Source organism: Mytilus edulis, chromosome 7 (genome assembly GCF_963676685.1).
Source record: "Mytilus edulis chromosome 7, xbMytEdul2.2, whole genome shotgun sequence".
In the NCBI taxonomy this organism is placed as follows: domain Eukaryota; kingdom Metazoa; phylum Mollusca; class Bivalvia; order Mytilida; family Mytilidae; genus Mytilus; species Mytilus edulis.
The window spans coordinates 74896044-74919919 of NC_092350.1; the positions used below are offsets into that span (position 1 = coordinate 74896044).

The following is a 23876-nucleotide window of genomic DNA, read 5'->3' on the forward strand; positions in this document are numbered from 1 at the left end:
TGTAGCCGCGATATATGATAACATTGTTTACATGGGTAAAGTGGTGGAAATAGATGCACCTGAAAAAGAAATGAACATATCTTTCATGGGTCGAGGAAAACTGGAAGGACATTATAGATGGCCTAGCACAGAGGATACTGTTTGGATAGATTTCACAAAGATACTTTGCAGAGTTAATGACCCTACTCCGACAGGGAGATCTAGGAGAGTTTTTGTCTTTCAAATTGAAGATGTTGCTGAATCCGAGAGACGTTTCAGAGAATATTTACACTCATGAAGCCTTTTGTATACATAAAAATCACGACTTTTGCTATGACGTCTTTGTCTGGACATAAATAGTGAAATATTTGACTATGATAAAAAAAATGTAATTTACGAGCCATTGTGGAAAATCTGACAAAAATATCAATAGCAATGTTTTTTAACAATACAATTTAACAAGTACATTGAATTAGTGCATTTGACTATCGTAAATGTATAGTAAGACCTCTGCTTGGTTAATTTAATAATTGTAATCTACAAGCCAAATATATGTAATTTACGAGACATTATTTTATAAGGGTAGCAAACAGTTCAGTACACTCAGATTGGATTTCAACAATAAAATTATCACATTATGACCCTTAGTAGATGTCTAAAAAGCTGTTGTATTTCTTAGGTAAAGCCTTAATAAATCGAGACTTAATTTGAAAGAAATCTTTTGCAAAACATTAATTTAGTTGGGCAAATTTGTCTGCCATCTATTTCAATCTGTTAAAATTATTTCATTCAGAATTTTGTTCATTGTTTGAGTTTTATATGTTACAAAGGAGTTTTTCTATTCATTAAATTGGCTGTATTTGTCACACAATGTGTTTTGGTTCATTTTCAATTGTTAACTTCACAGGCGGTCATCGACTCGTAAATTACAAAGCCCTTCTTACCCACCTTCCTGTTGGAATGGAAAAAAATATTAATTTTTATGTGATGCTGCAGAAAATTTGGGAAAACGTTCTATAGATATGTATGTTACTATTGGAACACAAGCCAAAGTAAATCTAACCAAAAAAAAAATTCCGACCTTAATCCTTGAAATATCACGCTTATGTGAGAATTAGCGAAAGGTGTGGTGATGAATGTAAATGAACATGGATGGCGACTATAAAACTGGAACTAAAGTTGGACTAATAAAGGAATACTTAAGTGGAAACCAGGTTCAATTCTTTGCAAATGCCACTTTAAATGTGTGTGAAGTCTCGATGAGCGATATGAGTATGAGAGAATTAGTGCGTAAGATATCGTTGAGTGGAGGACAAGGCTTTGTGCATTATCAGTGTCAGAAAGGCAGTTGTAAGTCTGGTAGGTGTAAATGTAGAAGAATGAAAGTTTTGTGCAACTTAAAGTAGCACAATACAAAGATTTCATAACTCCAACTCCCAAGTTTTAAAATGCTGTTACTTTCTTAATAATGCTTGAAAATTTATAAAAGTGGTAGTTTTAAATAGCTAACAAATTACTCTTTCAAATTAATGCAATGTTAGTATTATGCAACATTTATGTAACCAATTATAATGTTAACGGTGTCTAAAATATTTTTCACCAAAATTTCCACTTTCGAATGAAATTAGCTTCTGCATAGGTATTCCCAGAGAGTTAGTTTTATTATATGTTGTTCCTATGGGCATTATCTACAAAAGGGTGTCTCAGATTTCAGATAGAATGTAAAGAACAAATTTTACACCTAATTAAACATTACCTTCTTTTATGTGGTTAGGATGTTTACACTAATTACAGATTTATGAGAGAATGGAATCCCATAGGGACAATTTGAGACACCCTTTTGAAGCCCATGATGTGTTGATTAAGATTTCGTTAAAATTTGAGATGATAGAGCTTAATTCATTCAAGTGGACTGACCGAGATTTTGCCACTAATTACATAATAATTGATAACATAATGATTGCATAATAAAAATATTGCATTCATATAAAAGATTAATCTTTTATCTATCTATATACACCTCTTTTATTATTTTTTATGCATTCATAAGAAGTTACAGCATTTTACAGGTTAGTGTTTGGAAGTAAAAAAATCTTTGTATTGTGCTACCTTAAGGTGTCACATGTCTCTGTCTTGTAGCAACAAGTAAGAAATATGTATGAAATGTAGCATTTTATGCATGCTGTAAATAATGCACCTTCTTTTGCATTTGATTATTGTTCTTAATTATGTAATAAATTTCAAATGTATATTCAGCTTTATTTAAATTTATTCTGAATATTTTGTACAGGTTAGAACCATTTTTTAGCAATATTTTGTACATGTTATAACATGTATGAGGTACTGTTGTACATGTTATAACTTGTATTTTAGCATTGTACAGGTTATGACATGTACAATATTTTTGTACATGTTATAACCTGTACAAAATTGCAACTTGTACACGACATATATATAGAGAAAATCTTACCAAAACATTAACGTTCAGAATGCTGAGGTTTACCAATTGTCCATATATGTCAAAACAACTTTATAATAGGAGTAATTGCCATTGAATGACAAATCTCACCTTTCTTTCTTATTTTTCCGAACTAAATGGAAAACTATAATAGATATGATAGATATAGAGATACTTTAAAATGATCAGCAAGTTCTACAAATAGGTCAACATATTCGAAATCGCCAATTATTAGAGTGATGATTTTGACAATTTTTTGGCGTTTTTTGCCTTCTGTCTCATTATAGACAGATAGAAACTAAGCTAGGCAATGTTCAGGAAAATAAACTTATGAAAAGGGGTTGATATTATAAAACTATAATCAATAATCGAGAGTTATTGTTTATAGCAAGCTTGCACCATGGACAGTATGTTAGTATAATATTCAAAATCCCTGTAGATTTTTTTTAAAATAGCAAATTAATGTAATTGTTCCATAATTCTTTGATTTATTTGTGTACCATTTGAAAAAAGGGATTATAATACCGACATCAATTCGTTTACAGTTGTTTTTTTATTTGATTTTATTCATATGAAGGGGAAGTCTTATTCATATAGTCTTGATTATCACACGTTAGCAGATAATAAATCTTCAAAAAAATACACTACAGCACAAGGGTCTCCAGTAACCATTTACAACAGACTCCTCGAAATAAACAGACAACGATTGTCGTTGGTTCGGTGAGGCTGTAATCTTTCTTGTTTAAATTGTTTCACAATTTTCATATTGAGGCCTTTCATAACTGGCCATACTATATTATTTATTCTCATGTATGAAGGCCATACGGTGACCTATAATTGCTTTTAGTTTAGTCATGTAAATTTTATTTATAAATGTCTCATTTGGAAATCATACCCCACCTTCTTAAAACTGAAAATAGGACTGGTATCTATAGAATACACGACAAAGCTTTTTTCGTACCGTTTGTTTCGCCCGGTCGAAAAAAGATGTACAGTGTTTCGTAATATTTATTATCAAAATCAAAGCTCAGAAGCTCAGGAAATACCATATTCAAATCTCGCAATAATTAAACAAATCACTTTAATCATGTTCTAGAATATATTTACAATTGCAAAATATAGCTAGAAAGTAAAAATTTATTAAAAAAAAAACATCATGGGGATCAATACATTCATAGTTATTCAAACGAAAGTCTTCGTTTTTATTGCATTTAGTATGATTTGAAGATCAAATTTTTTGAAGACTGAGCGCCTTTAATTATAATCGTTATTAGATAGAACCGTATGGTGTAGTTTGTAGTGGACGTTTTTCGCTTGTTTGCCTGTTTTGTATTTTCATGGGGTTACTTATGACTTCTTTTTGCGTATAATTTACGATTGTCCTCTTTGTTTTTTCGTCTTTTTTTTTCGACGAAGAAGAATACACTGAGAATGTTTCAATGATCGAATGAAACAACAAGGATACTGTAAATTCAGAAATTATTGTGATGTTTTTAATATTGTGAAAATTGCGACAGGGTTAAAATCGCAATAATTTAAACTACTTTAATAGGATTTTTCTAAATATCGCAAAAAATAAAATCGCAAATTAGTCTATAATGACAAAATCGCAATAATCTCTGAATTTACAAAGTCTCTTTATCCGTTTCATAATAGTACTTCAACATTTATGTACAATCATCTGTCAAATAAATTTATGTATAATATGCAAGACTCCGTTTCACAACTGACATTTCAGTATAGAAAACATAATTTAGGTGATAGTAAACAGATTACAGTATTTTAAGCAACTTTGTGATTAAAATAATATGATGATGTGCAATACCCTTAGCACTAAGTTAAATTCGATTATTTCGTGTTTCTTTATAAATAGCTGATTTACAAACAATATGTTTTCAGTCAATTTAACTTGATTAAAAAAATATCTGATAAACAAAGATAAGTTATTGATATTTCAATGATCGTTTGATAATTGATTGTCTTACCGTAGACATAAATTCTTATTATTAAGACAGAAATGCAATTGCTCTGACATATTTATGAAATAGTAACTGTTCTCCCGTGACTTAATATCTTGATTCAACTTGAGTTGAACCGTTCAATAATTTATAACCCGGGAGAAAGATTGAGCAACTAATCTGCCTTCTTATTATATATGATTTAGCTGTGTGTCAGGTTTGTGCATTATAAAACTTTTGTTTTCATTAACATCACTTAACCAAATTGAGTTCAGTGATTTGACAATACTTTTATTTCAAAATCAAATCTGTAGTTCTTTTACAAAGATTTACGTGGAGGAGATCCGAGATCTGTTTAAGATAGTTTTTCAATATGTTAATATTGCTGCCAATAGTAAAATTTCTCGTAAAAATACACATTGTAGGTATGATATTACGGTAAACAAATCGTTTTAACACAAACGTATATGATACTTAAAAAGTAACATTATTCGCATATTCCTTTAAATGCTAAATTTTTTGTCCAGGGACACTTTCTTTTTGGTGAATTTGCGTATTTATGTCTTTCATTTTTTCTATAATTGTACATGTGCGCCTTTCTGTGTTTCTTTGTTACCTATTTCTCTGTTTTAAAGTGTTTTGGTTGTAACCCAATGTTGACTGCTTTACCCCTATTTTTGTTTACATTTTTACCTATTATGTCTGTTTGTTTTCTAAATAATTGAATTGTATTTGACTGTCATACAAGTAAGAGGGTTACCTATCTATGAAACCAGGACTGTTTAATTCACCATTTTCTACATACAAATATAAAATCCTGTACATTTGTTATCCATTAGATGTGTTTGTGGCTTCTAGAAAATGCACGCTGTAATGGTAGAGCAAATGATGATTCAACATCGATACATGAATATTACAAAGACAGTGTTAACGTCATAAATATATGTATACATCTCGAAAATGTTGGAAATCTCTTTATGTTAAACACCAGCGTACAATAACCAAAATAAGATAGGATTCCAGTCGACGGTTTTTACTAATTCTGAATTTAACATTTTGTTTGGAAAACAGAATCATGAATTCATTGCTTTTGCATGCATCGATGTATTGAAACTAGAGTTTCTGCTGGTAGAAAAATAAGTCATTTATTTGCCCTTGTGATTTTGTTTAATGATTGGAATGTAAAAAAAACTTAGTTGACTTTAAATATCGGTATATGTTTCACATGTACACACGACAAGATTATTTTGTATTATTTCAATCCGGTCCTTCTTATGTTAAAAGTATGTCATCACCAAATTCAAAAACATGCATTACAATTTTTGTCAACTCTATTTGTTTCAATAGTGACTCAAACAGTTTCATTTTAGAGCACGTGAATGCATCAACGCTTTTAATGATGTCACGTTGTTCCATTTTCAGTTATCTACGTAGTGTTTTGTACAATGTTTGTAGCGTCTTTTTATCGATTAACTGTTTACCATGATGTTGGTTATTGATTTCCGAAGTGCTGATTTTGGCTGTCTATGATAACTATTAACTTCCTGTGCAATATGATATAAACCTTACACGTTTTATATTAATCTGAATCATTGGAAGACAGTAAATGTGTGATTGAATTCACATTTTTTTCTTCTTCAAATAATAGGTGATCTGTTTTAAAATGTGAATTTATATTCCAAAGGGAAAATCTTTATTGTTAAGCATTTTTTTTACCTTTATGCAGTTATGCATTTGTCTCTTGTGACTGCAGAGAAACAATAATATTATCTCTTGAATTGAAATTTGTTTTTATTTTTTTATTTTTTAGGTGCAATTACTGTCATACTAAGGAGGATAGTCAGATTTCTTGCTACTGCAAGGACTGTCAGAAGTTCATTTGCGATACTTGTGTGATAGAACATCGAATGAAAAACAAAAATCATAATTATTTCTATCCACCCGAAATGGTACGCGGATATAAACTAGCATATTCATGGACACAATACACTTACTATTCCAGGATAGTTGATTTCAAATTCATGGCGGCTGACATTGTAGCGATATTGTACATTGACAAATTGTGTACTTTTAACTTGACAGGAAGATTGATTAATTCTTTGTCCATAACAATAGATAAAGAAAACAGTCGGATAGCATGTATCAACGATTGCAAGATAGCAGTTACAGTACCTAGTAATAACCTGATACACATTTTGACTATCCGAGCTTCCACCAAATTGACGGATTTAAGAACTACCGAAGAAACGAAAATGACAGGTGGAATAACATGTAGAATAGATATGTTATATGTGGCTTTCTCTGATGCAATACGATTGATGGATTTATCAGGACAAATACTGAGAGTGGTGAACAAACCAAGTGTTGATATACTTCATACTGTGAACAACGACAAGATGTTATGTGTATACAACAAGTTTGACTCAGTAAAAACTGTGTCATGTTTTGACCTTACTAATGACAGTTTGTATGACTTTGAACGTTTCCCGTTCCATCTTGAAGATGTTACTAGTGATGACATTGGCAATATAATTTTCATTGCATACGATGTGATATGGCAGGCCGATAGTGACGGAAAAAACATTAAAATCATAATGTCACCAGAAGACGCCTATAACGCGTATAAAAATATCACTTATAATAAAGATTCAAAATGTTTGTTAACATATAACACCGGTCGTAAATGTGGTGTTAGAGTATACAGAAAACTAGAATAGATGATATGACACTGATACAATGTACAAAGTGTGTTTATAGGAAAATGTGTTGACTATATATCAATGAGATATATCAATGTTGTTCATAAAAAAGGAAATAATAATAATAATAAAAAAAAGAGATATAGTCTATGTTATTCAAATTCATATATCAGAAATACCAAAACATCTAAAAAATATAAACTTTCGATATTCTAAATGAGAAATAAGTTAGAATTATTTTGTCATAGCTCATTGATACTTAATGGCATACTGTATGATCATCACAATGATCGTCCAAAAAATGTAAATAAGTACTGATGCAGAAAGGTAAATATAACAAACTTCGTAAATTCAAAATGTTCATGGTACTATATAATGTTTTTATACTATTGATAAGGTTTTATCTGTCAATCTTTGAGGGTAACAACAGGTAAGTTTTCAATACTTTGGTCCTGAAATACTTTTTTAGCTACCATTTCTTAGAATACCTTTTGATATAAGAAAATATTGAGAAACTAATAGTGTCATCTTCTTCTGCAAAGTCGACCTGACTTTACATAACAATAACTGTTTGGGTTTGAGCGGTTCTGATCAAGGTATATCACAAAAAGAGCGCGTGCTATACATACAAACAGTATTGTTATTTCCATTAACATGCATATCAACAAATATAAGTTCATAACTTTCATAACTTTGATTTGGAAAACCTTACCGGTTAAACAATTGAAGAATTATTTCAAACATGAGGTTAAACAAATTTTTCAAAGCTATAACAAAAAATATAAAGTACAAGCATAAGACAATGCTTAAGGTTATTGAACTGTAACTAGTACAAATGATTGATATTATTATAATCCCAGAAGATGTATACTCTCATTATGTATTACAACTTTTGAAGGTAATAATAGAATCCTGACGGTCTGAACAACAAAAACAAAAACAAAAACGGAAACAACAAAACAGTGAACAAACAAAATTTAACGGTGGTTGCAATAAAACAAATCGGGAAAACTCATTGTCATAATGAAATCTTTCGAAAAAAGAAAACTTTAAAAACCGTGTTCTGGGAGGTAATACAGACTATTGTTCCTTCCATTTATAGCTCATAATATCAAAATTGTTGATAATAACAATATGTTTCCTCATACTAAAGGAGAGTTTTTTGCACGAAAAGCAGGTACTCTGTTAATGAATAAACTAATGGTGGTTTGAAGGGCAAAAGCTAAAGTTGATTTAAAAAAAATCAAATATAACATGCATAAAAATACTGTATAAACAATAAAACAGAGCGTCAATTATCAGATTCAAAGCGTTGTCTACAGAATTTTAAATTAAATATTTGATTATTTAATCATTTCTCCTACAAGATGACACATATTACACGAGGGTATTTAAGCTTGATATTTGCATTTAAATTACTTTTGTTATACAAGGTGTCCAGTATATGGCCCAAAATGGTTAACAACTCGGAACAAGTTCAGTACCTTTCAGTCATATCATTTACGTTTAATGCATGAATTTTTGCAATTGGTACTCACTTGTAATTAATTCTAGCAACATTATACAAACCCGTGAATGTTCTATCATTTAAATAGTATATTTATAACTTACAAACAAATGGAAATAAGTAGGTGTATCTTTGTTTCATATATAGTGTTGGCAAAATGAATGAGAGGAAAGCTACCAAAGGAATATTTAAAACTCGGGCAACTATGGTAACGCATTGGCAAAAAAACAAAAACGGTCAAGTTCACGAAACACTATATAGAAAACAAGTACATATAAAAAACAACCTACAAAACTTGGATAATATAAGATTCTCTGTAAGGATATGCAAATTCTGCTATACTAGTTTCACCTATTGTGATAGTCATGATTAATGGTAATTCGGTAATAAGTCACATATACAATCACGTTGAAGTGAGTTGGTAAGAGACAAATTATCTTATTTTGTAAAAACCACTGTGATATAAACATACACAAAAATCAAAAACTGACAATCAAACGTGTTTTTTTTATTTAGATATAGGAAGATGTGGTGTGAGTGACAATGAGACAAACCTCCATCCAAATAACAATTTAAAAAAAAGTAAACAATTATAGGTCTATGTACGGCCTTCAACACGGAGCCATGGCTCACACCGAACAACATGCTATAAAGGGCTCCAAAATTACTAGTGTAAAACCATTCAAACGCGAAAACCAACGGTCCAATCTATATAAAAAACGGGAAACGAGAAACACGTATAAATTACATAAACAAACGACAACTACTGTACATCAGATTCCTGACTAAGGCCAGGTGCAAAACATTTGCAGCGGGATTAAACGCTTTAATGGTACCAAACCTTCTCCAAACCTTCTCCCTTTTTCCTGAAACCATATTTAACTAGGTGCGTCTCTTACTATTGGCATAACGCTGGTCTTCCTCTTGCCGACCTTGCTTATATTCATATCAGGCAAACTTTATACATGAGCCTATCACATGTTTCATAAAGATAAGATTTTTTTTAAATGCCAAGTCGTTATAATGACACTGTTTTTTTTTCACTTAACGAGACTTAAGTGGTTATTACTTTAGTAAAGCTAAATATGTCAAATGTACAGCTGGACACTCCTTCGGAACTCCAAAGATCATACCTAGTTTTGATCTGGTTCGTTTTGCTCACTTAAAATAAAATACTCTAGGAGTGGTAGACTGTTGCTGGTCTTTCAGTCATTATTTGTTTTGTTTTTTTCGCTATGTATGTCATAAATTGACCAAACCCCCTTAATAAACAATGATGAACGAATATAAGGATCAAATGTTTAAGTATGTTTCTAAAATTTTTACTCCGCATGCACCTTCTAATGGTTACATTGCTTTTTGAATCTCTGGACATTTATGATTGCTGGTCCCAGGAAAGCTATTGAACCAATAGTCTCGAAATATACACGAACATGATGGTGCCTTTGTCTATGAATTGTTCTATTAGATATGATATTTCAATGCTTAATTTTTGTGACTTTTTGTAATTCAAAAACGTCAATGTCGTCCAGGATTTCGTTTCAATTTCCTGACAAGTTCGTCTTTTTCTTATATCAACATATACTTACAGAAATATTCGATTCTGATAATTAAGATATCGATACCAAATAGAGAATATTTTATTCAGGTTATTATAAATATCTCAACAGAGTCTGTACAAACGCATTTGTCATGATTGTCATTGAAACATACAGATAATAAATTTGTTTCTGTGATCGGTAAAATAAGACCACAATCTCCGCATAGTGTTGGCCCTATAACTAAAGTCACAAGTTTTGAGAGAAGGGTTACTTATGATTTTACTTTCTCTTGTAAACCAAATCTGAAACCGTCATTTTGATCCGAACAATTTTAATGACTTAAAATGAACTATTATTTCATTTGCATTTTAAGGTGAATTTTCAGATATTTCCAAAGCAGTATTTATTTACTGTTCAGACAAATCAGATAAGTGCAGTCTATTATCAGAATATTCAGTAGTTGTTATATACCTATGCAGATCAAACTCAAACTGAATTGTCTGAAAAGTTAATGAACTGTCCCTTGAATTGACAGCAAGTAGAATGTCTTACCAAGGTGAACAATACTGAATTTAAGATTGTACCTTAATTGTTGGCTGCTGTGCCTTAATTTGTGAATATTAACCTTTCGTATCTATACACATATTAGGAACGAATAATAAATTTAGATTTTGAATGTAAATTTGTTGAACAAAACATTTATTAAATGCATATATAATATGAACATCCTTTGTAAAGTTCAACTGCTTAAACTTAAAACACAACAATCTTACCTTTCTAAATGATGATTAACTATTATAAGCTTATACGTTTATTAATCTTATTTATACGGGTGTTTGGCTGGTCTTAATGAATAGAATTTGCCATATATATTAAAATATACACTATTAATCTCCTGAGACAGCTATAAGGAAGTCCGGAAATGTGTTTTATTACTTATGTGTAGGTTATTTCCCTGCAAGAAAAGTTGAACAACGCAAACAGGTTGTTTCCCGACAACAAAGCGTAGAAACGCAGTTTGTAGAAGTTATATTGTTAAATTATTTCTGAAAGTAAATGTTCTGATTTTATGTGTGTTTGTATCTTTATTGTTTTCTACTGAGAAGTTTGACAAGTATTGTATTAAAAAGTTATACACATTCGAACTCAAACAATATTTTTTGTAGATCTGAAGAAAGCGATACAAATGTTAAATGCTATGTCATTTAGTCCCTGGTGGAGAGTTGTATTTATACCACATCTTATTTGAATATGGTTAACCAAAAAAGGAAAGTTGGGAGTGCTTTTCCAGAGGACAAACACCTGTCGTGCTCCCTTTTTATAATTGTATATATTCAAATTCTTCAAAATATTGCTCCGACATGTTCTAAGTTATATAGCGTTTTTATTGGAGCGTTTTCTTTTCGTATTGAATCCATGTTTATTTTCATTCCCAGGGTTTCTTTTTTCTAAATTTTGTAATACAAGTCTTATTTCTCTGTTTTCTGCTTGAATTTCCTTTATAAGATTGCGAAGATTTTCATCACCTTCGATGATCAGGACTAATTGGATACATGCTCGAAAATAACATTGCTGACACATAACCTGAAACTGGTGAAAGATCACGGATAAACAATTTTAATATCAAATTTGAACCTTTAAATGTCTAGACGAAATGTTGATAATTTTTTCAACTAAAAACTTAAATGATAATTCACCTAACAAAAAGTAATATGGTTCTACAGCAAAACTCTCTATAGTGACGTGCAGCCAAACAGATCATGTGTAATTTTGAAAATTGTCTAAAAAGGTAAATATTGAGTATTTTGAAATAAATGATATTGAATAAGGACTGTTACTGTGTTGTTGGTATACCCATTTAGATAACTCATCTTTCTTTATTCTATAAAAATTTGTAACTGTTGTGATTCGAAAATATTGAAGCTATAAACTTCACTTCATCCCAATAATTGTATTTAGTCCATTTCGGTGTATTAATACAAGCTAGGTTATATACCCATTAACAAAAGATCTAGATATCTAGTTGTATATAAACTATGTACAGATACGGAATCAGAACACGAATTATTTTAGTTCTTACATATCTTCGATATATCTGAAGTCCAAATCTTTAGAATCGTAACTTCGTAGTTTTATATTCATTCTTGAAGTTTTAAAAGTGTCCACATTAAATGTGAAGTCAGAATTATAGGAAAAGCGCCATTGAACAAATGACGCAATATTCAATACAATTTACCGCTTTCAAAGAGAAAACGTCTGTATTCATCAATAAAGATAAGCTATTTGTTGCTAATGCGACAACAGTTTATTGTGTGGTTATTTTTGCAAGGCGTAGATGTGCATGTAATGATATCCAGATTTAAGAATTATTCAACACCTCTGTATGCCACAATCAAAGGTAGTCTAGACTATCAATAATATAAATCACATGTTGTTTAAATCTTGTCTTTGAACGATCTGTTATCCTCTGTTTAGAATTTAAACTGGGAGGTAAATATGTCTGACAGATAAACTTACTGACAGTGTGATGAGACGTCTGTAGATTTTCTAATTTACAGCATTTGTGTATGTTTGGCAACTGATGGTATGTATTCACAAGGCCATTAATTGCGCCGCTTTTATAGCAGACTTAAATTGTTATGAATCACAGTTGATGCCCAAATTTCTAAAAGAACCTGGTACATTTAATTTCATTAACTGATTCTACAACGACTCTAAATATCCTGAAGATATTTAACCATTGAAACTGACTTTAAATAAATCTGATATAAATAGCAATGACAGCTCTTTCCGAATTTAGATATTTCAGTTTCACACGGTCAAACTCTATACGACAATAGGGACTATTATTTTGTTCCTTATTTTTATTTTTTTCTGTTTTTTAGGACTTTGGCCTCCATCATACAATGTTGATATACAAATCTTTTTCAATGTTTTAAAACACCTCGTAACTGGAAACACGCTTCATGCAAAAACAAATAACTTTGAAATAACTTTCATGTCTTTAACCTATATTCTCAGTAAATGTATTCTAAGTCGTTCGCTTTGACCATGTCTGTAATGCTGTTTTATATTTCAATAAACATTATTTATGTACCATTGGCAAATTGTGAACTCGGGGATTTCGATACCACAAGTAACTAAAACCTATGATAACTTGTATTTTGAAGATCTATACAAAGACATGGTTTGTGCGTTTGAATGTGCATGTTAAAAAATGTATTACTGATGGGTTACAACATCCTACTTTTTATGGTGATGTTGTTCACAGAGCCAGTAAATTTAGATACAATCCATGCAATGGTTATTGATCCAGTTGTTATTCATATTTTGGCTTTGCACAATGCATCAATTCCTTTAGTGTTTATTATATCTTGATATTTCATCTGTTGGTGTACTGATCATTAGCTGTGATGTGTACATGACTTATTAAATTGCCTTTCGGTAACTGCGAGTATTCTCAAATCAAATCTTTGTGTCTTATGGAGGCTTAAGGGTATAAAAATTTCAGAAAAAAATTTAACATTTTTTTTTCATTAAAATTTTTATTTATTACTTTAATAGTTCTTACTTGATTATATGGTATAAAAATCATTCAAGTAAATCAATTCGTTTTGGCCCCAGATGACTTTTAAAATGTATGTATTATTGAAAAAGCTCCAAATTATCTCCCTTTGACGCAAAAATTGACATTTTTTGGCATTAAAATTGAAATATCTTTTTTAAATCATCGGTCACCTATATTTTTTATCATTATTTTCAAATAAGCTGTACTTAAACCTAATTATTGTAAAATTTTAGCGATTTCTGTAATTTAATTCTTTTTTTATTTCAATATTACCTCTTTTTCTCCTATTAGTTCAACATAATAAAACTACTTTTACAAAAATGTATGGTTCTTTCGAAGGCAGATTGTGAGCGTAAATGAACAGTGACCCCATTTTTTTATTCATTTTTCAAGTTTAAGATAAAGTTCATTTATAGAAAAATATAGCAAAATCTTATATTAAGAAAAAAAAAAAATTGATTTAGACCTGCGAACCCCCTATAGAGTGTGTAAGTGGTTTTTGTGCTTTGCATTGGTCTGATGAGTCAAACCCTTTTCAACTGATTTTAATAGTTTGTTCTTATGTTGTGCTGTTACACCATTGTCCCAGGTTAGCCCACAAACATGTATTACCCTGCCTTTGTAAGTATGTGTCAGGAGCTTGTAATTCAGTGGTTGTCGTTTATTGCTAGAAGAGAGAATGGAATGTTACAAAGAGACAATAACCCGTCAAAAGAACAGAAAATAGTCAAAGACCACCAATGGGTCTTTAACGTATTGCGTAAATCCCGCACCAGGAGGCAGGCTTCAACTGGCCCCTAAACAATAATGTTTACTAGTTCAGTGATATGAATGTCACACTAAACTCTGAAACATACAAATGAACCAACATAAAAAAATATCTTTATAGTATACATTTTTTGTTTGTTGTTTTGTACATGAATCACACAGTTGGTTTTCTCCTTTGAATCATTTCTTTCTGTTATGTTGGGGCTCTATATAGCTTGCTATGTGGTATGAGTTTTGCTTATTATTTAAGGCGTACCAGAACCTATACTTGTTAAAATCTACGTCATTTGTCCTGTAGTAAATAGTAGTCTCGTTGGCAATCCTACCACATCTTCTTTTTGATTTAGTTTGCCCAAATATTATCTAAATTTTCTAACTCAGTAAACAACATCACCGTAAAAATTAGGATGTGTAATCCTGTTTGTAAAAAGTTTTTCTATAGATACAGCCAAACTTCCAAACCAAATCTTTGTTTCTATGGATTAATTTAGCAAAGGTTTTAAGAAATTAGTGATAAAGAGAGCCTTGGCTTATTGATTTACCATTATAACATAGATTACGTTCATTGAAATCCAAACATCACCACAGACATGGGCATAGCAAACGAGTTACGAGATTTGGACAAAGGAACATCAGCTTCCAAAAAAAGAAAATTGGCAATAGGGAACGAAAACATTAATTCTGTGTAGACATGGTAGAGTTTCCCTTGTAAAACTGAAATATATATCTTAATCTAGCAAAAGACAGTTATTGTAAGAGAAGAATGTAAGTCACATTGCATATTAATTTTGCTGTCCAGCATAGATATCTAAAAGAACGGCATAAATCGACACTACAAAAAAGGAGGATTTTATATTTTGAGACTGTCTGATTTTCTAGTAGTTGGCAAAAAACAAAAATTTTAGCCCAAAATGATAAAATGTTATCAATATTTAAAACTTACCAAGTTTTTCTTTATTCGTCTTTATTTCTTCTTTCTGAACATTGATGCCGAAGAACAAAAGCTCAGGCAAAAATATCTCTGCACTTGTTTAAATATATATCAAGGACAAGAGATAATCCCAAATGAGCAATCATTTTTATTCTGCTGTACAATCTTCATCCGTCCTGAAGTAATAAAAAGAATCGTAAGATAAAATTTTAGCTTGAATCAATTTTAGTAACTTAAAGGAGAGCTAAAATTTTAGCTAGTTCCTTTTCAGACCAAAAGCTAAAATTTAAGCCTTTGCAGAAAATTGATAAAATTTTAGCAAACATATATAAAATTATAATTTTTGCATTATTGACAAAACATAATATTATAAAGAAAGAATTTTTTTAGCATACAGTTACAGGTTTTTACTATGATATCGGCATTACGGCTCTTAACCTTAAAATTAATTGATTGTTGGTTACTGGATGTTCAGTGGCAAATAGCTCATGCATTTGAAGGACAAGAACAGATTAACAGACAAAATGTAGGTCCTGTAATAGGACTCAACAGGGATGAAATTTGGACTACCACTGGTGGGTAAATTGGAAAGGGTCAAAAAGCCACCTATGGACCACTCATAAAGTTGTAGGTTCTTCAGGTACAGAGAGCAAAGCACTCGCTCTACATGAGACTCCAGATTAAACTTCCTCATTCCAACCAGATGCGACAACAAAGGAGTAAGTTCGGTAACTGCCATATTTGGCCCCAATTATAAAGTTCATGGTTACAAGACAATACTTGTTTTAAGTTGCCTTAAAGACATGTGAAAAAGTTAAACAGAGCTGTTTTTGTCAAAGTTTAATTCTAACACAACGATTTTTACATTCCAAAACGGTCAAGATAAGGGATTTTGGTGAAATTTGACAAAATCAGCGGGATTTCAACCAAATAAAGGACCAGGAAACATAGAGCGCAGGCGTCGACAAGCTTAATATTCAAATAAGACATGTTAAATGTCTTCACAAACATTATTTTAAAAGATCTTTGTTGTCGACGTATGCGCTCTATGTTTCCTGTCAAATAATCTTTGGAAATTTACCCATTTTCATTGATTTTTTCGTGAAAAATCAATATGAGAACAAGTTGTGACGTCATAATGAAATGCAGAAACGTAAAATTTTAAACAAAATGGCTTATATCCTATCTAGTCAATGTATTAGCTATAATTTATCGTGATATTGGTCAATAAATCCGAATTTGAAATTTACGCTAAAAAAGTGAGCCATTTTAGGACCTTATCATCATACTCCTTTATAGTATATCACGCACAACCAACAATTCCTCATGATAATTGGTATAAACAAACCAATGAGAAACTGGACATATGTTTAAATACTGACTCGGACATTAAAAGTAATGAATGCTTAACAATTCATCATGATTATTGGTATGGACGAACAAGTGGCTATATCAGAAACTGGACATGTACCTTGACCTATAATGGTTTACTTTTATAAATTGTTATTTGGATTGAGAGTTGTCTCATTGGCACTTATACCACATCTTCCTATATCTATATATGGTTAACTACTGACTCAAAGACATTAAAAGTAATAAATGCTGAACAATTCCTTATGTTTATAGGTATGGACAAACAAGTGGCTATATGAGAAGCTGGACATCAGGTCATTTACAGACTCAGTGACATTAACAGTAATAAGTGCAGAACAATTCCTCATGTTTATTGGTATGGACAAACAAGAGCTATATCAGAAACTTGACATAGGGTCACATTCTGACTCAGAGACATTAACAGTAATCATGGTAATAAATGCTGAACAACTCATTATGTGTATTGGTATGAACAAACACGTGGCTATATGAGAAACTTGACATAGGGTCATATACTGACTCACAGATATTTACAGTTATAAATACTGAACAATTGGGACAATATCCCTAATGCGCCTTGAAATGAGGAACTCAAAAGTCATGTGTAAACAAAAAATCTCTGTGTAGTGATATTTGACACATTTCTATGATAAACACATGACTGAGCTGAACCATTTGTGCTAATTTAGAAAGTAAGGGAACACAGAATAAATGTGTAAAAACTATGGAGCCATTAAATGTGTTCAAAGTATTAAATTTTTAAATAACTTATTGTGTCAAAAATGGGATTTTTTACCATGAGGCCCAAGACCACAATTAATGACCCCACTTTTCGTTGTTCACGAATATAGTTCCCTTTAATTAAAGTGTATTTCTTCTTAAATTTTTTTCTTTCCTTTTCTCAAACATTTCTTAGCTTTTATAAGGTGGAAATGAAAGAAGAGAGGTGAAATAAATGTTTAGATGTTTTATTTTAACTGATTTTGATATGGAAAGAGTGATTAGGCCAGGTGCAAAAAGGTGATATTTACAGTTTTCGGAACATCTCTTGACTGGTCCATAGGGGTATGGATGTGTATTGGCTAAATTTGTAAGTTGTAAACATGCAATTTTTCTGAAACTTGGACATATTTTTGGACTTGTACTGTACATTACACACACAAAAGATCTGCCAAAAAGAATAGGTCATTTTTTTTTAACGAGACAAAACGTTATAAAGAACTAAAAGAGGAATTAATTGTGGTCTCGGGCCTAAGAGGCTGATTCCCAAATTCTTGAAAATAAAGAATGGACCAACTTTATTGGCAGAAAGTCACTTCAAATGATAAATACTAGTTGTTTATTGTATTTTTAACTGATATATATCATGATTCTGGGATAATGGGCACTTTGGGGGTATTTTTGGCCATTTTGATGCACTGAAAGACCTTTGACCCCTGTTTCAGCCCTTTCTGTCAATTCTGTTGGACCCCTTTTTATTTTTAGAATATATTACTACTCTTATGTCTTTCTAAAACAATATCTTCAAAATGGATGCATTTTTTCAAAAATATAGACAAACAAGAATGTGTCCTCAGTACACAAATGCCCCACTCGCACTATCATTTTCTATGTTCAGTGGACCGTGAAATTTGGGTAAAATCTCTAATTTGGCATTAAAATTAGAAAGATCATATCATAGGGAACAAGTGTACCAAGTTTGAAGTCGATTGGACTTCAACTTCATCAAAAACTACCTCGACCAAAAACTTTAACCTGAAGCGGGACAGACGGACGAAGGAACGAACGGACGAACGAACGAACGGACGCACAGACCAGAAAACATAATGCCCCTCTACTATCGTAGGTGGGGCATAAAAATGAATGATAGCTCTGCACCTGGCTATAATGGGCAGTGTCAAATTTGGACAGGTTTATGTACACCTAATGGCAAATATGGGGTTATAAATTGTAAATTTCCAGATGCCAGAGGGTGGAGACAAATGCATGTGCACAGGCTTGCTTACATGGTGCATCATCAGAATATTTTTATTGATAAATCTTATGATGTTTCGCACCTGTGCCACAATTCCAAATGTATTACTGTCGGGCATCTGTCGTTGGAACCTCATGGTTTCAACAACAGCCGACAGTCATGCGTTTCAACCTGTTCCTGCTTGGGCCACCCAGAACTCCTCCCTCCCTGTAGAGTGGAGTTGAAAATGGATAATAATAATTTGGGTAAAATATTAATTGGGTACATATATTTTTATAACTATCCAAGGGAAGGGCTGGCAAAAAATTGAAATGAGGGAGAAAAAGAAAAGAAATTTCAAGACTGATGTACAACAAATTCAGATTCTTTTTTTAATATTTGTGTGGTCCTTAAAAGGACCTTTTATGATTCTGTTTGCTGTTGGTCTTTAGGTGGATCAGCTGGTATCTCAGTTAGCAGCAGGTCTTGGATTGAGCTTTGGTTTGCAGTAGCTGTCATGGTCCTGAAACTGTAAGGCAGGCTGTGGATCTAATTGGTCTTTGCAGTAATAATTGTAGTACCTCAGGGTCATTGGTGGTGCTCCACATTGGAGGCAGATCCGGAAGACGAGAGAGCCTCGTTTCGGATCTGCCGGCAGTCGAAAACTAGAACCAGAACCTGAAGCATCAACGCTGATTTCTAGCCGATTCCAAATAGTACCAAAGCAGTATATACTTGCAAGATCGCCACGGTAAGTTTTAGAGAAACTTACATTGGCGCTGCGAGCATTCGTTTTCGAACAAATTCACTCGGGGAGTCGAATTCTACATCGAAATTGAAAATTTCAAGGGGCCAAAACAGCACCTCCATTTTATTTTTAGGGATCCCTGACAGGTCACCTATTTTCAGTTTTCGCTAACCATAGCTTTGCTAGGTTAGTTTTATTGGGAGGGAAAAGTTAAAGCACCGGGAAGGGAACCTTGTGTGGTTAAGTTTCAGTCATCGTTTGTTATTTTTGAGGGATTTTTTCATACTTGGCTGTTTGCGGACCCCCTTGTAGGAACAAGTGTGAACCCCTTACTCGTTCTGCAAAACCCTTGTAGGGAATTTTGTAAACCCCAATCCATTTCCGCCGCGTATTGCACTCAGTTGACCTACGCAGTTCAACTTCGCATTTGCAACCCAAAATTGCAAATCTTCCAGTTGTCAAAACAGAAAGAAGAAATTGTAAGTGTCAATTTAAACAACCCACACACATACACTTGCCCTTTACATACATTCCTCTGGGGTCAACTTATAAGCTTGATCCCCAGTTAAAAAGTTGTTGTTGTAAAACCATACAAAACAGTTTGATAGTATAAACACCCCTTTTCAGTAGATACCCTTGCCTAAGCCCTAATTTAATCCTAAATTGTTTATTGTTTATTTATTGTGTTCCCATTCAAGTGTAACCATGGCTAGAGTCCACATAAACTCTGCCACTTTTGAGGAATTGTTATCAATTCCAGGGGTAGGGGCTAAAATTGCCGCAAAAATTTGGGAATTGAGGGAGGATAAAGGAATTCTGGAGTTGGAGGACCTACGGGAGGTTCCTTATATGAGAATAACTGAGGCAGCTCTAGAATCTATGGATTTTAGTACCTCCCTGCCACCCAACAGGGGGTCTAATAAATTTTGCAAAGAGGAGATAGGGCATCAGGAGAAGGTGCAAAGGATTGATAGCCTCATACAGGCCAGGGGTAGGGGGCAAACGGAGTATTCCAGTCAATCAGTAGAAACACCCAGAGCCAGGGAGTCCGTGTCCACATCTCCATCCCAACACATCAATTTCCAAGATGGTGGGGAACTTAACCGGGGTTTCAGGGAAGACATGGGGACCCACCAGGACCGATGGGACAGGCCCATGGGTGCTTATGGGGGTCCAAGAGATTACAAGTATGAAGGGGAAACACCTCGGTCTAGATATAGCAATGCCGGAGATACAGGAAGGGGAAGAGGGGGTTTTCAAAACCAGTATATTGATAATGAGGGTCCAAGGCTCAGAGATGCCCAGCCGGAGAGCGAGGCTCCAACATCAAGGCACGCCAGTAGCATGGGGTACCCCACAGGGTCAGGGGAACCCAGACGGGGATATGGGGACCAGAGAAGCTCTCGTCGGGATGCATATGACCAACAGGGGAACATGGGAGGGTCAGATAACCAAAGACAGAGGGGGTCTATGGGGGTTAGACCTCCCATCCTACAAAAGAGCTTAAAGTATGATGGGAAAACTAATTGGCAGGCTTTCTATGCCAAATTTTCCCGATTGTGCCAGGTTAGTGGGTGGTCTTCAGGGGAGTGCAAGGATCAATTGTGCTGGTCCCTTGATGGGAAACCCAGTGAGTTTTATGCCTTGCTCGTGGAAAGAAGGCATGACTTGTCTTATGAAGACTTGGTGAGTAAGTTGGCCAAACGATTTGGGTTCAATGAGTTGCCAGAAACAGCCCAAGTCCAATTTAACATTGCCAGGCAGGGTGGGGATGAAACCTTAGAGGACTGGGCCGACACGGTCCAATCCCTCGCCACAAAAGCCTTCCGTCACCTTCCTGAAGATCACATGTACCAGCAAGCCATCATGAGATTGTGTCAGGGGGCCTCAGATAAGGAAGGGGGAATGTTGGCCTCCAATGCTAAACCAAAGAGTATTGAGGAGGCAGTGGATAAAATTCGTTGGCACCAACATAATCATCAAGCCATATATGGCCGTAGTGCCCGAAAAGAAGTAAAAAGTGTAAGTCCTGAGATCAGAGGCAGGGGTGGGGATCACTATACTGTATGTTCCACATCAGGACCAGTCTCCAATAATGCCCCTTCCAAAATTATCCCCAAAGAACATTCTCCTAAAGATGTCCAGGATTTGAAGGACCAATTTCATGCCTTCAAGGGGGAGGTAAGTGGGACTCTGGGCAATATCATGTCTGAAATACAAAAGCTATCTTTTGCTGTCCGCAATAATGCTAGGCCCCCATCCAGAAGCCCCTCTCCTCGTGCCGGTAATGGTGGCTGTTTCCATTGTGGGGAGGCAGGCCACTTTAAAAGGGAATGCCCAAAGTTTCAAAGGTCTAATTCTCCTCGACCTGGGGGAAAAAAGGTAACCTTCCAGGACAACAAGGGTCCGTTAAACTCCAACGGGTCGACTCAAGAGGTCTGAGTCTGGCCCCTAAACCACGGAGTATAAAGGACCTCGTGATAAGCCATAACCCACCTTACTTAACTAAGGAGGGTACTATCAGTCAAATAGAAATGATACCGGAGGAAATAATTTCCCCACTTGTGCAGGAATGCCTAGAGGAACCGTCCCATCCCGAGGAACTAGGGGTCATTAAATCACTACCTACCGTCCCACCAGACCCCACGTCCACCAAGGAGAAAGACATAGCTCCAACAGCAAAACCAATAGAGGGGCCTAAGAGGGAACCCATCAGTCTCATAGTCCCGGACATGTCTGAATCGGGGTCACAAGACGAAGAGTCGGGGGAGGAAGGGGAACAAACACTGTGTGATAGCTCAACCAGTGATGGGGAGGGGGACTTGGTGACAGAGGGGGAAAGAGAAATGATAACCATAAGTCAGTTAACGGGGGGTACTATGTATCGGGTGCCTGTGGTAGTCCAGGGTCACAAGGTCGCTGCTGTTGTAGACACAGCAGCTCAGGTTACCCTAATATCCGAGGAAATGTACAAAGGTTTAAAGGAGCCACCTCCTATTCTTAAGGAAGTGGTAATGAACACTGCAGGAAAGGGCCTACAAATGAATGGGTTTGTTGCTGGGCCTTTTTATATTAAGTTGGGGAACCAAGAATTCACATGGGACATATATGTAGCACCAATTGGAGATCAGATGCTTTTGGGAATAGACTTCTTAAGGAAGCAGGGCATATCGCTTGACTTGCATAGGAATTAATTGTCCATTCACGGGGAGGTCATCCAAATGTCATGGGGTCAGGCCAGTTCATTGCCCCAAACAACTGAGGTACGGGCGGGAAAGAATCATACAGTCCCAGCCAATTCAGTTCAAAGAGTCATGGGAGTGTTGGCCGAACCCATGGGTCGAGAATACATCATTGAGGCAAAGGCTGAGGGCTGTTTGCTCATACCCAGAACCTTACATGATGTAGGTCAAGATCCGGTGTTGTGTCTGATAAACCTCACCGATAGTCCTCTGGTGATCTCAAAAGGGGATCTACTAGCCCAAGCTCAGGAAGTCGACATGGGGGAACCCCCGGGCCCTAAAGTGTGCAAGATGGGGGTTGCTGGAGATGTTAAGGAAAAATTGTTGCCCCAACACTTACAAGAGATGTTCACTAGGTCCTGTGAGGATTTGTCTAAGGGGGAGGAGGAGACCTTGTGTTCCCTGTTACAGGAATTTCAGGATGTCTTTGCTAGCAGTGACTTAGACCTGGGCCATTTCACGGCCTTGGAACATGGCATTGACACCGGGAATCACCCCCCCATTAAACAGCGAATGCGGCGCACACCCTTAGGTTTTGCCCAAGAAGAGGAGGCTCATTTGGAAAAAATGTTACAATCTGGGGTAATTCAGCCATCCGTATCGGAGTGGGCTTCTGCCCCAGTCCTCATACGGAAAAGGGATGGTAGCGTTAGGTGGTGCGTGGACTATAGGAGGGTCAATGGGGCCTGTTCCCGCCAAATCTTTGCACTCCCCTTAGTAGAAGAGTGCCTAGACACCCTAGCAGGAAATGTGTGGTACTCCAAGTTGGATGCCAATTCGGCGTATTGGCAAGTCAAAATAAAAGAGGAGGACCGGCCAAAAACGGCTTTTATCACCAAATATGGGCTGTTTGAGTTTGCACGCATGGCTTTCGGGCTATGCAATGCCCCAGCCACATACGCCCGGGTCATAAGCCTTGTACTCCGGGGGCTAACATGGCGGGTAGTGTTGGCTTTTTTGGATGACATATTAGTCTTGGGAAGGAATTTTGGGGACCACTTGGCCAACCTGAGGGTGGTATTTGAAAGGTTTAGGAGCCAACGGGCTGTTAATTCATTTACTGGAAGCCAACTGGCTATAACTAATTTATCTAACAATTGTAACTGGCCAACGGGCCTTTCTGTTGCTATGTACATATTGGGAGTTGCC

General features: G+C 34.6%; 2 protein-coding genes across 3 annotated transcripts in view; one reads left to right on the plus strand and one right to left on the minus strand.

Moving 5' to 3' along the window:
• Window positions 1-23876, minus strand: part of LOC139482229 (E3 ubiquitin-protein ligase rfwd3.S-like) — a 143463-nt gene that overhangs the window by 93916 nt on the left and 25671 nt on the right. The window lies entirely within an intron of this gene.
• On the plus strand, window positions 19312-21938 carry LOC139482206 (uncharacterized). Its single transcript, XM_071265921.1, has one exon. The coding sequence runs from the start codon at window positions 20191-20193 to the stop codon at window positions 21925-21927; it is 1737 nt and encodes a 578-aa protein (XP_071122022.1). The 5' UTR covers window positions 19312-20190; the 3' UTR covers window positions 21928-21938.